Here is a 15,740-nt window from a genome sequence, read left to right on the forward strand (position 1 = left end):
CTTTAAGTGAAAATAGATCTGAAACGTCTCGAGAAATAAAATTTTCTCCTCTGGGATCAGACGTTGATTAGAAACCTATCTCAGAGGAATGAAACTCTGGCTTTCCCAGACTGATTCCTTCCTGAATTTGTAAACACCTTGATCATGGGGATCATCCTGGCAGGGATGATCCTGGAATCAGAGGTTTTGGATGATAGATGTTAGATTCCCCCAAATCCAAGAGCAATAATAGCATTCAGACTGGATGGTTTTACCACAACAACACTATGTTCATATTCATCACTACTCTTGAATGTAAGAGATATTAGAAAACACAGAAGTTCATTTTCAAAGCTGTTTTTTGTCATTCTTGCCTTACTACATTCTCAAAATAAGGTTTTTAAACCGCCTGCCTTTCATGCTGTTGTGTAATACTGTGTGGGAAAATGCATTACAGTTTTGCAACTGTGACAACAGGAAATCAAAACTCTCATGAACTCTTATATTATCATTATATACCATTGTGCATTTTTCGTCTGATTTTAGCAGTATTTCTGACAGACACTGTAATGGAATGGGAAATATTTGCATTTATATATTATATTAGATATTTGGGGAATTAAGAATGAGAGGCTTGCATATTACAGCAAATGCATTGCAATCAAACACGCATTACCTCACCTGTTTCCTTTATTGCACTAACCTCCTGAGGTCATCCAAAAGTCATGAGTTAAAGACACTTTAGAAATCATGCAAACCTTCACAAGCCAGTCGATGGGTTTTTTCAAAGTTTTCAAAAGAGCAGTTTGGCATTTGTATAATTGGTGAATTCTGTCAGCATTTTGGACAAACGATTGAATTGCAATTGAGTTATCAAAGATACAAAATCACTTTTTTTGGTGCATGTCCTTTGGCTTGTAAATCTGAGGGGTCATGTGTGGTTTGAATGGGCATGACGCTTCTGTACTCATAGCCTCACACACACACTTCCCCATGTCAGTTACCAGTGATTTCCTTCAATATGAGTTTCGTATGGCACGCTTGACTGAAATACGGGAAGTTGCTACAGATTGAGGAAACTATCGGTCTTTTTCTTGCCTTTCCCGCTGCTTTTCTCATGAGCAGAACATATGAAGATCGAGGGAAAAGAGTGATTGGTTGCAGGTCACAGTTGTGTGTCTCTAAGGGTCCAGCTGATTTAATTGAATTCATCATGGCTAAGAGTATGTACAGGTTTCGCAGTCCAGCACTCGCTGCCATGCACCACCGCAGGCGGTTCAGTGATGTAAGTAGACTTTATAAAAAAATCAATCATAGTGAAATGTGTAAGTTAATATAAATGTCTGTGCTTATATAAAAAGACCAAGGGTTAGGGTATAGATTCATAGTATAAATGTGTGATTGTCTGATTGTTTCTGTTTACTGGAATGTATGCTAATGTTTTACCTTTAATTCCGTTTTTAATTCTCATTATTGTCAATGATGATTTTTCCTCTCATACTGCAATTCAGCAATGAGACTCATGCTGGCTGGACACAATTTAACAGATATTATCATTATGTATAAATGCTTTACAATTTAAATAATATATTATTGTTGAATTCACAAGCTATTTTTCCCCCCCATTAAGGTAATTGTCCATTAAGGGGAGAAATTGACATGAAAATGGCAATTTAGATGTCAGTTATTGACCTCTTTATTGTGACCCAGTACAAAATGAAAAGATAATTGTAGATTTGTATTATGATTTTAAATAATATTATATTGTTCTGCTTCTGATAAGGGTTTCTCATTCATACATGCTTGCATTGGATCCGTACAGAGTGTATTGTGCAAGATCGTGATGAAATAATGTTATAGGGTGTAGGGTGTGCCATTCAACATTACAGTGTAATTGAAAGCTATCATTTTTTCAAAAAACATTTATTAGGCTTCAGAAAATATAACAATCCTCACATAAACTCATAATAAATGTCATATTTTCCTGCGCCTCTATATTTTCCTTTTTTTTCTACAACTCTTTATGTTCAATAAAGACTGCTCTTATGAGGATACTCGACTCAAACAGACATTTTGGCGTAATTGTGCCATAATGTGGCATAAGGATCCATAGTTGAAGAAACCAGTTAGCTTAATATAAAAAAACAATATAAATTGTAAATCACCACATTGTGTGGGTGTGTGTGTGTGTGCGCTTGTTTTTGATGAATCAGCAAGTCAGAGAAATAGATTGAAGTTCCAGTTTCAATAGCATGTTACTCTGAAGTCATTTAAGGTTCTCTGAACTGTGTGTGTGTGTGTGTGTGTGTGTGTTAAATGTAATGTGTAAGTTTACCACGTGTTTTCTGTTGATAAAAATCAATCAATCACTGGCAAGGATTTTGCAGAGTCCTATCTGACTCTGTGGTCTTATCAGAATTAAACATTAAAAATGCTACTGCATTCTAAAGAACTAGATTTTTTTTTAAATCTTTTGATTAGTGTTTGCCTGTGAGATGATTACTGGATGATTGCAGGGTGTTTTGAGTGTTGCTAGGTGGTTAATTACTTTTTTTTCCACCTATCACCGATATTATATTCAAATTCTAACCCTAAGTATGAGCATTAGTAATAGTGATGCTAATAATCAGGCAGGGAATTCTGAACAACGTTCCCCTTAATTTATGTTGGCTTCTTATGCTGATTTATTCTGAGCTGTGCGCTCAATGAAATGACACCGCAGCTGTAGCTAGTCAAGTCATATCCTTCATACCCACATCTGCTCTGTCCCCATGTTAAATGATGTTGTTTCACAGTCTTCATCTCTCATTGAACCGTATGATAGGGAGGAAGGCTAGATTGATGCACTGTTGATTGTTGGATCAAAGTATAGGGAGCTCTGGCCATTACAGCGAAGCCCCTGTCCCTTAGAGAGGCGAGAGTAGTTCTCATGTCAAGTGGACTCGCAGACTGTCAGATCTCACTCTTTATCATTGTGTTCATCCTCCTCTTTCTCTCCTCCTGATTCTCAGACATCAGATATATTTGCAATGATAGAGCGAATGCAGGTGAGAAGTCCACATTTTCATCCGGCTTTGTGTTTATTGCTTTTCCTGCGATCTCTCGCTTTTTATGACCTTTTAACATTGTGACACCTTCCCTGTCTTTGCTTTATTATGACTTTAATCTACCTGTCATCTGCATTCTGAGGTTCTCTTTCAATACGTCACTCAATCTATATTCACTTTATCATTTAAACCTATGACTTGCACTCTTCTGTCATTCAACTGTTGAAATGATGATGTGTTGGGCTAGAAATATACTCTACGCATGTATGGAAATGCTTGTTTAATGCATTTTAAGGTTTGTTGAACCATTGCAATTTGAGATGTTCCAAAGCACTTCTTACGCTTCTGAACTTTAACTATAATTACAAATTCTTTCTTTTTATAAATTTTTTTTTTTTTTTACTCGTCTAAAACTTTTTCTTTTTTTCAGCTTTAAATTTGATTCTCAATCCCAGATTTTCAGTGTAAAATCCCAAAGTACTTAGCGTACATTATCGAAAAACTTTGATAACTCTACTGCCCATAAAGAAAGCAATAGAGCTTCATTTAAATATTTGTTATTTATACACTTATAACAAGAACTTTAATGCCAGTGTCTACTATGGCTTAATAGCTTGAATAGATTAGAATAGCTTCTTGCGTAGAATATGTTTCAGGCCTAATTATCTCTTTGTAATATTTTTATTACATTTTTGTGTATATTGACCATGTTTTCAATTTCTGAGAATTCTCAAATATATACATTATTTCACGTTATGAATTCTAATTTCTGATATTTACCATTCTATTAATGTATGTGAATTTTGATGCATGTTTTTAAATGAACTGTATGTACTACAAATTCTCTCCTTTTTTAAAAACAGAGCAGTAGAATGGAGGAGCAGAGGTGCTCTCTTCCCCCTCCTCTCAAAGTAAGTGTGTATATTTAGAGCCACATAAACACGCATCAAGTGTTATAGCTATCACAAACCATCCCTGCCATCAGCGTTGTGTTTATCACATGCACACAGAAACACACAATGTTGCTTTTATTCCAGACAGATGTTTTCACATTAACCCTCGGTCTCATAGCTTTACAGTTCAGAAATTCCCTGTTGCCTTAAAATGTTGACATTTTAATGCATCCCAGGGCCACGTCTGACATAAAGGCTGTTCCAAAAGAATAGCAGCATAATTATGCTGCCTATTAATATACCTTTTGGCCAAATTGTAAGGCAGGACTGCATGTATTCTCTGCGGAGAAAAGACCAAATGCTTTGCAACTAGCTCAATGAAAATATCCAAGATGATGGAAATCATGGAAATTAAAAAATGTGTTCCAGATGAGTCAACGTACTATAGACAAGCACTGTTACAATGCAATGTTTTTCAGCATCTTGTGCCATTAGCATTGCATCTTTTTAAGATGCTGCCTTGATGGGTTAAAAATAGTTAAACTTTTGACAAGCAGCAGATCGATGTCCGTTTTAAACAATGCAAGTAAAAAAATAACAAGAAAAAAATAAACTTGTTTTCTTTTTAAATCACATTTAAATTAGGTTTGATCTTACACCATTGGCTTATTTTGAGCCTCAAATATTTTTTATATTTCTCTAAAAATAATCTTATTTCATTTTGCTTAATAAAGTGTGTGCGTCTTCTGTTTTGTGTTAGTGTTGTGTTAGCAGTTGTTTGTAGTGCTAGATCACTACAGGTCCTATGCGAACGGCCCCTTAGGGTGCACTCGTACACAAACTTACTTACAATGTAATGCTTTATACTTTTATGAGTTTATAAAGGTGAATCACATATTAAACTAAAAATATAAATTCCCAGAAAGTCTTTACATAAATATAGAGATGTACTGTATGTTATTGTTCCATGCTTTTGAGGCCACATGTGATCTGATGCTCTCACCGCAGGCTTTGAGAATGTTGTATATAGTTCAGGGTTTGTTTGGAATCGTGAGTCTCCGCAGGTCTAGACTGGAGCTCTGGGTTTAAGGGCTTTTACTCTTCATATACCTTTTATATTTCTTTCATCTGCACCTTAAATTGACTCGAATGAAGGGCTCAAAATATTTAATCTCTCTCTATTGCTTCCACAGACAGAGGAAGACTACATTCCATATCCCAGCGTCCATGAGGTTGCAAACTTGTTTGTTTTTTTATATTTAAATATGAATGCGTTTTCTTGTTTTACTGGGTATAAAATACGTTTTTGTGGGTTGGCAGGTATTGGGGCGTACTGGTTCTTTACCACTGATTCTGCTGCCCCAGTTCGGGGGTTACTGGATTGAAGGGACCAATCATGATTTAGGCTCCTCCTCCTCACCAGAGGAACCGCCCCCTTGCCCAGCATCACAGGTTAAACTCGAGACCAACAGCATAGCCAAGATCTACAGGAAACACTTCCTGGGCAAGGTTAGATCTATCTATCCATCTTATCTATCTATCTAGTTCATTATATCTGTATATCTTTATATATATATATATATATAGTTTGAAAATATTGATATATTGAAATATGCCAGGTTATAAAAAATAAAAAAAACATTCTGGAGTCCAATCCCAAATCAAATCAGGACTGTTTTCTCACCAATGAACAAATTAATGGAGGATTTTTATGTAACCCGGAGTGTTTGAGTTGGTTGTTCTGTCCTTTATTGTCGTTATTGTCATTTCCCTCTGCAGTGATAATACTCTTTGAGCTTGCTGTCTATTAGGGTCAGTGCTTTTAGCAATCTGTGAAGTAAAGAGTCTTTCTGAGAGTTATGTCTGTTTTTAACTCTTTCCACAGGAACACTTTAACTATTACTCCGTGGACAGCGTCCTAGGACACCTGGTCTTCTCCGTGAAGTATGATGTGATTGGAGACCAGGAGCACCTTCGACTGTTGTTTAGGTACTTCAAACACACACACACACACACACACACACACACACACACACACTCTCGACTCTTCCCAGATGAAAAATGTATTGCTTTGATGTTTTGAATTCTCAGTTATGTTTCATTAATACTTTTGCATTAATACTCACAGATTATTTTCTTCTAAAATACCTTAAGATACAAGAAAATGACTAATGTACTGCAAAGTAAAAGTACACAAAAGCCACAAAATGTGCATCTCCATTTCTCAGAAGTAACTCTCATTTCCTTTTAATGCTACCTCCTTACAATCGATTTACAATTCTGCATCCTTTTTGCTACTCTCAATTCTCAATTCAGATCTGAATGGTGCACAACCCGGTTCCAGAAACATTCACATCCACTCTCCTCTGTTAAGTGCTCAAAATATGCAGCAGGAACACAAGGGCACATCTATTCTTATATAACCCACAGCCTGTCTTGAGGCCCTTTAATGATGGGGATGGGAACAATAGGCCGTGTACATATCAGAAAGAAGCTGATCTAAAAAGCCTCACTTTTATGAAGGGAACTCTTCAGGGACTGTTTGAATGTTACGCACTGGCTGTAAAATAATTGACAAGGGCACCTGTGAATGCTGGAGTGATTCACATGGCTACTTTTTGTATGAACTACCATTCATCTCTCTCTGTCTGTCTGTCTTTGCCGTCCTACATGCTAAATATAACGTATTAATTACATTTATATGTTTGTGCATTCAGAAGACACTTTTATCCAAAGTGACTTTAATACATGACAATTGGGGTTGACGCTAGTTTTGTTATAATGTTACTTTGAATAGTTTGTAACGGTGGATAGTGTGAATCTTATAATTTTATTCTCGTCTATCACGTCTAATTCTAGGTCAAAGTTTAAAACCTACCATGATGTGATCCCTATTTCTTGTCTGACCGAGTTCCCTAATGTTGTCCAGATGGCGAAGGTAGGTTGAGAAGAGAATAATAATAATTTTTTTGTTTCAAATTAATTACATGGCATGCAGATGTATTTATTAATTTTATTAATGCAATTATACATTTAAATTAATTAATTCCACGTGTCAGTGTTTGCTGAGAAAAATGCAAACGAGATGTTACAAAAAGTGATTTTGAAGTCCATTTATTACATCTCAATGAGAACATAAACCTAATGTGATGAGTAAATACATTTAGCTTAATTTGCATCACTTTTTGTTGTAAATTAAGTTGACAACCTTAGTAATTAGATTAAATAATTTGATTAGAGATATGTAAATTAGATAAATCACTATTTTTATTTATTTAATTCATTATTTATTTTTTATTATTTTTTTATTCCCAAGCTTGTCTGTGAAGAGGTGAATGTGGACAGATTTTATCCCGTCTTATACCCAAAGGTAAGCTGGAAACAGACACATAAAATAAAATAAAATAAAAAAAAAACATGCAATTTTCATACACTGACCCTCATTTGTAACCCATTTCAAGGCATCCAGACTCATTGTGACCTTTGATGAGCACGTCATCAATAACAACTTCAAGTTTGGAGTCATCTTCCAGAGATTTGCCCAGGTCCGATCACCTTTCAGTGTTTTTATGTTCCTGGTTTACACCATGCTTAATTTATATCAATTGTGAAACTTGTGGCCCACATATGTTCTCTCTTCTACAGACAACAGAAGAGGAGCTATTTGGAAACAATGAGGAAAGTCCAGCTTTTGTTGAGTTTCTGGAGTTCTTGGGAGAGAAGATTGAACTTCATGATTTTAAAGGGTATATAGACAAACAGTACATGGTTTACCCAACTAGGACTTTTTTCCTGTTCCTGGAACAACATTCCTATTGACCAATCACATTTTAGGGTCAGGCGGAGAGTTGTTCAGTTACACACTTTCTTATTACGTTATCATTTCCTTTGATTTCAGGCCCAGGTCAGGATTAAATGTTGAGTAACGACTGTGATTGTTTGATTTGAATGTTGTCACAGAACCAAAAAAGCATTGTTTGTACATCATAACAGCTGGCATATTTAAAACAAATATGAATCTTAATTTAGAGCTTTTTGTCCTTCTCTCGTAATGCAGCTTTCGTGGTGGCCTGGATGTGACACATGGCCAGACAGGAACCGAGTCAGTCTACCACAACTTCCACAATAAAGAGATAATGTTCCACGTGTCCACAAAGCTGCCATACACTGAAGGTGATTCCCAGCAGGTAAGACCTCATTTGTTTTGCTTTTAAATATTTTTTTATTGCATTTTATTTTGTTTCGTTTCAAGATTAGTAGTATTCCCGCATATATATTTGTTTTTAACGATATAAGGGAATAAATAAATAAAACGTCATGACCTCTTTAAATAAATCAACCTTTGATCACCCTTAGAAGGTGGGTAAATATGGATAAATACATAAGCACCTTTATGACAAACCAGTAACATTCTGGAATATTGTTTTATGTCACAGTTAGTGTTAGTTTTGGGTAACCAGTTGATTGTCCCCAGAGATGCTTTCCCAAATACACCGACCAACAGAATGCTCTGTTAATTAGCAATAGCAAACAAACCACACAGTGCAAAAGACTGATCCTGGAAAGCCATCTGTTGTCATGCATGTTTTGCTTTGCTCAGGGAGATCACCTAGGGGTTTCAGCACAGACTGCCCTCTCACAATGCTGGCCACTAAAACACACCTTTTTCAATATGCTACCTCAGAGGCCAGAGATAACATATGGGTACAGACACATCACCTGCTGCTTTTTAATCGCTATTGTACCAGATATGTGATGTTATTTGAGAGCTACCGTATAGTGATATGGTAATGACCTCTAGACTGGCAGCGACAAATTTGTTTTTGCCTTTAAATGATTTGTTTCTATCTGAAACCATCGTTTTGACTATGATGTTTGGTACAGGGCTGTAAACATGATTCCGTATGTCTTATTAATTTCCTGAACACTTTGATGATTAAGACAAGCAGTTTTCTTTTGAACTTGTGAATGTCTGTGAACCGTTTTTCTGTTATGACAGTACTCTCTAATAAGTATTTATGAGCAAGCTGTGAAGAGAGCGAAGGAGCGGTTCAACGGAGGACAGCTAATCGGATAAACATTTGAAGGTTTATGGGAGATAAAATTGACACCCTGCAGAATGCTATTATTCTTTTGTCGCATGTTAAATCAAGTATAAATTTAATTATTGTTCCGAAATTCAGGGCTTTGACATCATTGGTGTAATAAAACTCAAATCAGTCTGCAATATGTATAATATTTTTGATCCAATATTGTTATTTTGTGGGAAATTTAGGAAATAATAAGTCAGTATAAGGGCGAATCTCACATAAAATAATTTCAAAAACATCAAGAACATATCAGGTCATATTTCAACCTAAAATCAAAAGAAAAACTGTAGTGCAACATTAAGAAATATGCTCATAATACAACATGCAAAATCATTTTCTTTATGCATTTTCCTTGTGAGATTCTCCATTTGTTTTAATGTTTAATTTATCAGGTATCTGGTTAGGGAAAATGACATAGTTAGATAAAACTAATGGCCGACTATTATTTTTCATATTACATTTTTTAATAGCAAAGTTTCATCCAAGTGAAGACACTCATAAGGACTACTCATAACTAAATTAACATATGTTCATGTGGATTAACAGTATGAGTAGTCCCAGAAAATCTTCAATTACAATTTTCCATATTTTTCTTCATTGATTTTACTAAGCACACTCCCTATTGTTGCATTACAATTTTACTTTTACTTTTTGGCTCTGACTGGTTTGTTCTAAGTGTGAAAATACTGCATAAAAAATGTTTGGGCCAGTCAGAGCCAAAATTAAAAGTAAAATTATAACGCAACAGTAGGGAGTGTGCTTAATTTGCGTGAAAGTGGTATAATATACCTCACAAACTGGTATAACAGTGTTGATTCTGTTCGAGACCACAAACAATTTTTTTTCAAGTGAATGTTCTGTTTTAGTTTGATAAATCTAAAATTGGCTGTAAAGACCTTACAGGCAGCTTCCTCTTATTACTTCACAGTTTTGTTGACTTAATTTCAGCTCCAGAGGAAAAGGCATATAGGAAATGACATTGTGGCTATTGTGTTCCAAGAAGAAAATACACCATTTGTACCAGATATGATCGCATCAAACTTCCTTCACGCTTACGTAGTGGTGCAAGTGGAGAACGCCTGCACTGATAACGTCCTCTATAAGGTAATTCATTAATTAATCATGTTTGAATCATTGGATTATACAGAATAAATCATTTCTTTGTTATAGAAATTCCTCACATACTTGGGGTGATTGTTTTGATTCAAGATTTTTTTCAAATTAATATGCAATGATGATGATTCCAAATATAATATATTAGTCACTTTTAGCTTATTGTGCATAGAGAATTAAAGATCAGTTTGAAAGCTTTCCTGATATCTGTCACAATTTCTTTTATGTTATTGTAGGTATCTGTGACGGCAAGAGATGATGTGCCTTTCTTTGGTCCTGCCCTCCCTGACCCAGCTGTCTTTAAAAAGGTACATATTTTCAGCCAGCATTCATGTAATATGACTAGTTCCAGATGGAATCATTATCCTGGAAATCTATCTCAAAATTCTACAAATCATTTGCCCATTGATGTTCCTTTATGAAGTATTTTGGTTTATTAATGCTACTTTCAGATGCCAATAAGTGTCAAGCACACTTAGTTCAGTTACACCATATTTAAATACATTCGGGAGATTCTGGGTTTTTCCCATGAAAATGAAAATTTGGAAAAATGTAATTTTCATGTCTGGATATGACTACAGGAACATCTTATTTACTTTTTAATTATGCAAAAATTTATTAGTAAAGCCTTTTATAAAATGGTGTATTAATAATGGAATAAATATAAACAATTATTCTGCAAATATAGATTGTTAGCTTAATTGTAAGCTATATGACTTGGTGAATTAATAAATAATAAATAACTGAATTGATATATAATTTAATCTAAAAAACATTCAAACTGTTATTTGTATAAATCTAATTTATTCACTGTTAATTGTGTTTTGTTTAGAGTCCGGAGTTTCATGAGTTCCTCTTGACCAAACTGATCAATGCTGAATATTACTGCTATAAAGCAGAGAAGTTTGCGAAGCTGGAGGTGAGAAGGGCATAAATGTTTGTTTTTATGTTTGTGTGGGATTTTTAAACATTAAAAATGTTTTTGTTGTCCAGGAGAGGACACGTTCTGCTCTGCTGGAGACTTTATATGAGGAGCTGCATGTGAACAGCCAGTCCATGATGGGACTGGGAGGAGATGACGACAAACTGGAGAATGGAGGAGGCGGAGGTGGTGGCTTCTTTGAGTCTTTCAAGGTAGAATCCATTTGAATCTCTTACTCAGTGGTTCCCAAACTGGGGTATGTGAGGCGACAGAGAGAGTATGCAAACAAAATGCTGAATTTTGCCATTCATTTAATTATACCCAACCTTAAAATAACATTAAAACGAGCATGTATTTCTAACAGGCAAATGGCATAAATATATGGCATCCAATCACATCTTTTGCAGTCAAAACAAACTGCATCCACACAAGCAGCGTGTGTATGATAGGTTGCGTACAGAGACATCTGCCTTAGCAAATCGCTCTACATTTCTGACGTTCTCGACAATGTTCAAGTAAAAGTGGGGTTTTAGCACTTACTAGCATGAAGAAAAAACAGAAACAGAGAGTGCATAGAGATCAATTTAAGACTCAAACTCTCTTCGATGAAAAAACATGCCCTGTGAGAGTTCTTGTTTTTCACTTTGATAAAATATTATACATGCAAGAATGCAATTTTCCCAAATGTCCACACGATTGCAAACGTGAAACTGATTTCATACAACAAACAAAAGGATAATTATAAGTGATGTAGACCTACATTTTAAACACACTATTGCCCGATTTTTTGGAACTATTTTGCAACGAAATAATAGATCCAACGAAAGCCATAGCAGAACTGCAGCACACAGCGGTGTGTCGTGTACGAATATATGGCTTAGAACGAATCGTGAGAGTCAATGATTCAATGACCCATTCATAAGTACAGCCACTTGCTTTGTTATCAAATTAATGAATGACTCGATGAGTGACTTACCGCCACCTACTGTCGGTTTTAGTTTAATATATGAAAGTATCACTTCGTTTTTACCATAATTGCATATTTTTTTTATTGAACATTATTTATTTTATAAATATAAAAAAATGCACTGGAAAATCAATTTAAGGGGGCAAATATTGTCCTTTAATTAAAAAGGCGTGACTGCAGTCTAAGTGGAAGAGAGGGGGTGCGCAGAAGGATGTTAAATGCCTCAGGGGGTACGCCACTCTAAAAAAGAAAAAGGTTTGGGAACCACTGCTCTAACTAATAATAAGGATCGGTATTTGTTCCATTAATTACTGACAAAAGAGTTCTGGTGAATAGCAGAGATGCCAATTGGTATACTATTCATCCTAAATGTGAGATTAGGATTTGTTGCTCAAGAAACATTTTCTTATTATTATCAATGTTGAAAAAAGTTGTGCTGCTTAATATTTTTGTGGAAACCATGATAATTTTTTTTTAGGATTATTTGATAAATAGAAAGTTTAAAAACAACATTTATTTAAAATAGAAATATTTTGTAACATTTAAAATGTATTTGCTGTCACTTTTGATCAATTTAATAAATTCTTGATAAATAGAAGTATTCATTTCTTGCAAAAGAAACGCTCAAAATTGTACTGACCTCAAACTTTTGGATGTTAAACAGTATGCATTATGGAACAAATAAAAGTTTGAAACAGCAGTGCGCAAAAGTTTTGCTGTAATTTGTGTAAAAAGGTCTTACAAAAGTAAATTAGTCAATGAACTCAAAGAATAGAAAAGGCACACTGGAAATGGAGGGTGAAATTGAGCGCATTGCATTGTGGATTACAGTGTTCACACATTTACTACATTTTGGAAAATGAAGCTCGTCTGGTATTCTGCACATATAGGAAATGCTTGTACATCTTACAGTATATACATACTGCAGTAACTGTATGTAGTATGCTAGTCCAAACATAGCCACTTTCTTCATTTCACTGTCCTTTACTCTCTTTAGCTCTCCTGATTCTCATATAAGCAGTTCTTGTGCCCTCTAGTGTTGCGTTGCAGTGATGCATATGCATCATTTTTCTCTTTCTAGCGAGTTATCCGCAATAGAAGTCAATCTATGGATGCTATGGGCCTCAGTAACAAGAAACCACACACCGTCTCCACAAGCCACAGTGGAAGTTTTACCAACAACCCTCCAGAAACTCCCAAAACTCCTGGAATTGTGAGTATGGAGACCCTTCTGGATGTCAGTGGACCTTAAATTGTTTAAAAGACACAACTTAATAAAAAAATAAATTCAGGCTGTCATGAGATGCCCCATGACAGTGTGCCAGCTGTAGTTTGTGCTAGTCTTCATGCCCTCTGATCCCTCCGCCCGGCGGAGTCACAGCTGGCATTCGTTGTGCCCTTCGAGTGGGTTTGACCCTTGAGTGCTTGTGTCATCATGGCACATCTGTGCTGATGGTAGACCAGGTCTTCTCCTGCCATTTCTGATCTTCATCATTTCAGCATTAAAAGAGAGAAAAACTGATGTGTAATCAGCTCTTATGATCTGTCTGGAAGGGGGTCGGTGGAACAGATGGGGCTCTCCACAAGTGACCGTCCCATATCCATCGCTATGACAACAAGAGCAACAGCAATAACTCAGAGAGACTTTCATGACAGGTTGACATAACAGCGTATTAGCCATCCAAATGTGCTAGTGTGTTTGCAACAACTGTCCCAGAAACCAGATAACGATCAAACGTGTGCAAAAATGTAAATTTGCTGACAGCTTGGTTAAACCAGGATTTTTCCATCCGGGATGATTTTCAAGGTCATCTACGCTGCATTTACTCTGCAAGACTGTGTTACACTTAAGATCAAATGAAATGAATCAACAACTCTGATGATATTGAAAGGCCTGTTCCTTTTATTATTATTAATAATAAGAGTGCACAAAGTCACAGTGGTAACTGGGGCTTCTAGTTCTTCAGTTCATGCATTGCAGCTTAAAAAAATATATTTTTATATTCATTCCTTTAAAAAAGGGTTTTTTACAGCATGTTCTATTATTGTGTTAATCTGAGCAACATACAATACATACAATTACAGGCACAGTAACCTGAGGTGGAGTGTGTTGCGCTGATAATCCAGTTTCTGCTTTGCTTATACCTGATGTCATACCTGATAGCTTTGGGTTTAATCATAAATCTATCACCACCCTAATGACAATAGCAAGCACAGCAAGTTGATTTAGACAAAACATTTCACACATCATGGTAATTCAAAGTGCTTTTTAGCTGACATTATAATAATAAAAATGCATATAAAATCAACAGAAAATTAATAAAGATAAAAATGTAAATAAAAGTGCATACAAATTATGTAGTGGTACTGGCTAAAAATTTTAATCACAATCTGACCCAATTGTGATTTCTCCACAGTCCCTGATTATTCCTGGGAAAAGCCCAACCCGTAAGAAATCTGGTCCGTTCAGTTCCAGAAGGAGCAGCGCCATTGGGATTGAGAATATACAAGAGGTTCAGGAGAGAAGGTGAGATGAACGGACAATTGTATGGAAAAGTTGAGAGTATTTCCTGTAGAAGACATTGTAAGGTTTAGAACAAACTTAGTTTAATTATTTATTTAAAAATGCAGACTTGAAAGTTCTTTTTGTTTTATGTCAAGGTGGACATTCTGTCTTTATAAAAAATAAAAGGCAGACATTTTTTGGGGAAAGTCACTAAGTATTTTTCCTAATTCTTACTTAAAGGGATAGGTCACCCAAAAATTTAAATTCTGTCATTATTTGCTCACCCTCATGTTCTAAACCTGTATAAATGTCCTTGTTCTGTTGAACACAAAGGAAGATATTCTGAAGAATGTGGGAAACAATGAATAGTTCTGGGGCATCATTTACTTCCATAGTATTTGTTTCCCTACTATGGAAGTCAATGGTGCCCAACTTACTTCAAAATATCTTCTTTTGTGTTCATCACAACAAAGATATTATATGGGTTCGGAACACACTTGAGTAAATGATGACATACTTTTTTAATTTTGGGTGAACTACCCCTTTAATAAACACTGTTTTATTATTAATAGTAATATTTGAAAGCTATTGTCCACTAATTTTAGCTTATTGTGTTATAACCAACATGCATGAAGTCGTCTTGTTGACAAGAAAACCATAAAACAAGAAATATTAAAATATTACACTCTCATTACTGTGTGTTAAGGTTAGTAAGTATCTGAAAATTAATATATATATTTATATGTGTACAATTTTGTGTCATGTTGAGGTTAATTCAGAAACTGAAGTTCTGAAAACAATAATTGAAATGTGTTCATTATTATGTTGCAGTAGTCGAGAGGTGTCCCCGAGTCCACAGAGGGCATCAGATATCGGACACACCCTTCAAGACCTCAGATTAGACAACTGGTCCAATCAGAGCTCACCTGAGATGCAGACCACCAAGTTTGGGTGAGCACCAGTGAAAACACTGACTTCTGTTTGCATGTAATCACACTCTAATGCACACTTCCTTTAACCCCAAAATGAATTCACATGATGATAGACATCTTTCCTGGAATGTAAATATCAGGGGCCTCATTTATAAAACTGTGCGTAGGATCCTTACTAAAAGTGTATGTGCGCCAGAAAGCCAAAAATGGCATACGCAAAAAAATATTCAGACTTATAAAACCGTGCGTACGCCAGAACCTGCGCAGAATTCACTTTATAAATCCCAGTTA

General features: G+C 35.5%; 1 protein-coding gene across 11 annotated transcripts in view; it reads left to right on the plus strand.

The window, feature by feature from the left end:
- rap1gapb (RAP1 GTPase activating protein b) overlaps nt 1-15,740 on the plus strand; it is a 106,469-nt gene that overhangs the window by 81,406 nt on the left and 9,323 nt on the right. For 4 of the 11 annotated variants that reach the window (XM_077197963.1, XM_077197959.1, XM_077197965.1 and 1 more), the window contains 16 exons: nt 3,890-3,937; nt 5,113-5,151; nt 5,240-5,428; nt 5,805-5,908; nt 6,779-6,857; nt 7,236-7,289; nt 7,381-7,464; nt 7,565-7,665; nt 7,977-8,106; nt 9,958-10,113; nt 10,359-10,430; nt 10,955-11,041; nt 11,116-11,256; nt 13,093-13,224; nt 14,429-14,538; nt 15,349-15,468. In XM_077197963.1, coding sequence (XP_077054078.1) covers nt 3,899-3,937; nt 5,113-5,151; nt 5,240-5,428; nt 5,805-5,908; nt 6,779-6,857; nt 7,236-7,289; nt 7,381-7,464; nt 7,565-7,665; nt 7,977-8,106; nt 9,958-10,113; nt 10,359-10,430; nt 10,955-11,041; nt 11,116-11,256; nt 13,093-13,224; nt 14,429-14,538; nt 15,349-15,468 — 1,637 coding nt within the window. In that variant the 5' untranslated portion in view covers nt 3,890-3,898. Of the gene's footprint in view, nt 1-1,106; nt 1,265-2,990; nt 3,027-3,889; nt 3,938-5,112; nt 5,152-5,239; nt 5,429-5,804; nt 5,909-6,778; nt 6,858-7,235; nt 7,290-7,380; nt 7,465-7,564; nt 7,666-7,976; nt 8,107-9,957; nt 10,114-10,358; nt 10,431-10,954; nt 11,042-11,115; nt 11,257-13,092; nt 13,225-14,428; nt 14,539-15,348; nt 15,469-15,740 lie in introns of those variants that run through there. The other 7 variants (XM_077197967.1, XM_077197962.1, XM_077197968.1 and 4 more) reach the window with 5 other exon arrangements.

This window comes from Siphateles boraxobius, unplaced genomic scaffold, assembly GCF_051911475.1.
Source record: "Siphateles boraxobius isolate OS27281-9 unplaced genomic scaffold, OSU_SipBor_1 41, whole genome shotgun sequence".
Classification (NCBI taxonomy): domain Eukaryota; kingdom Metazoa; phylum Chordata; class Actinopteri; order Cypriniformes; family Leuciscidae; genus Siphateles; species Siphateles boraxobius.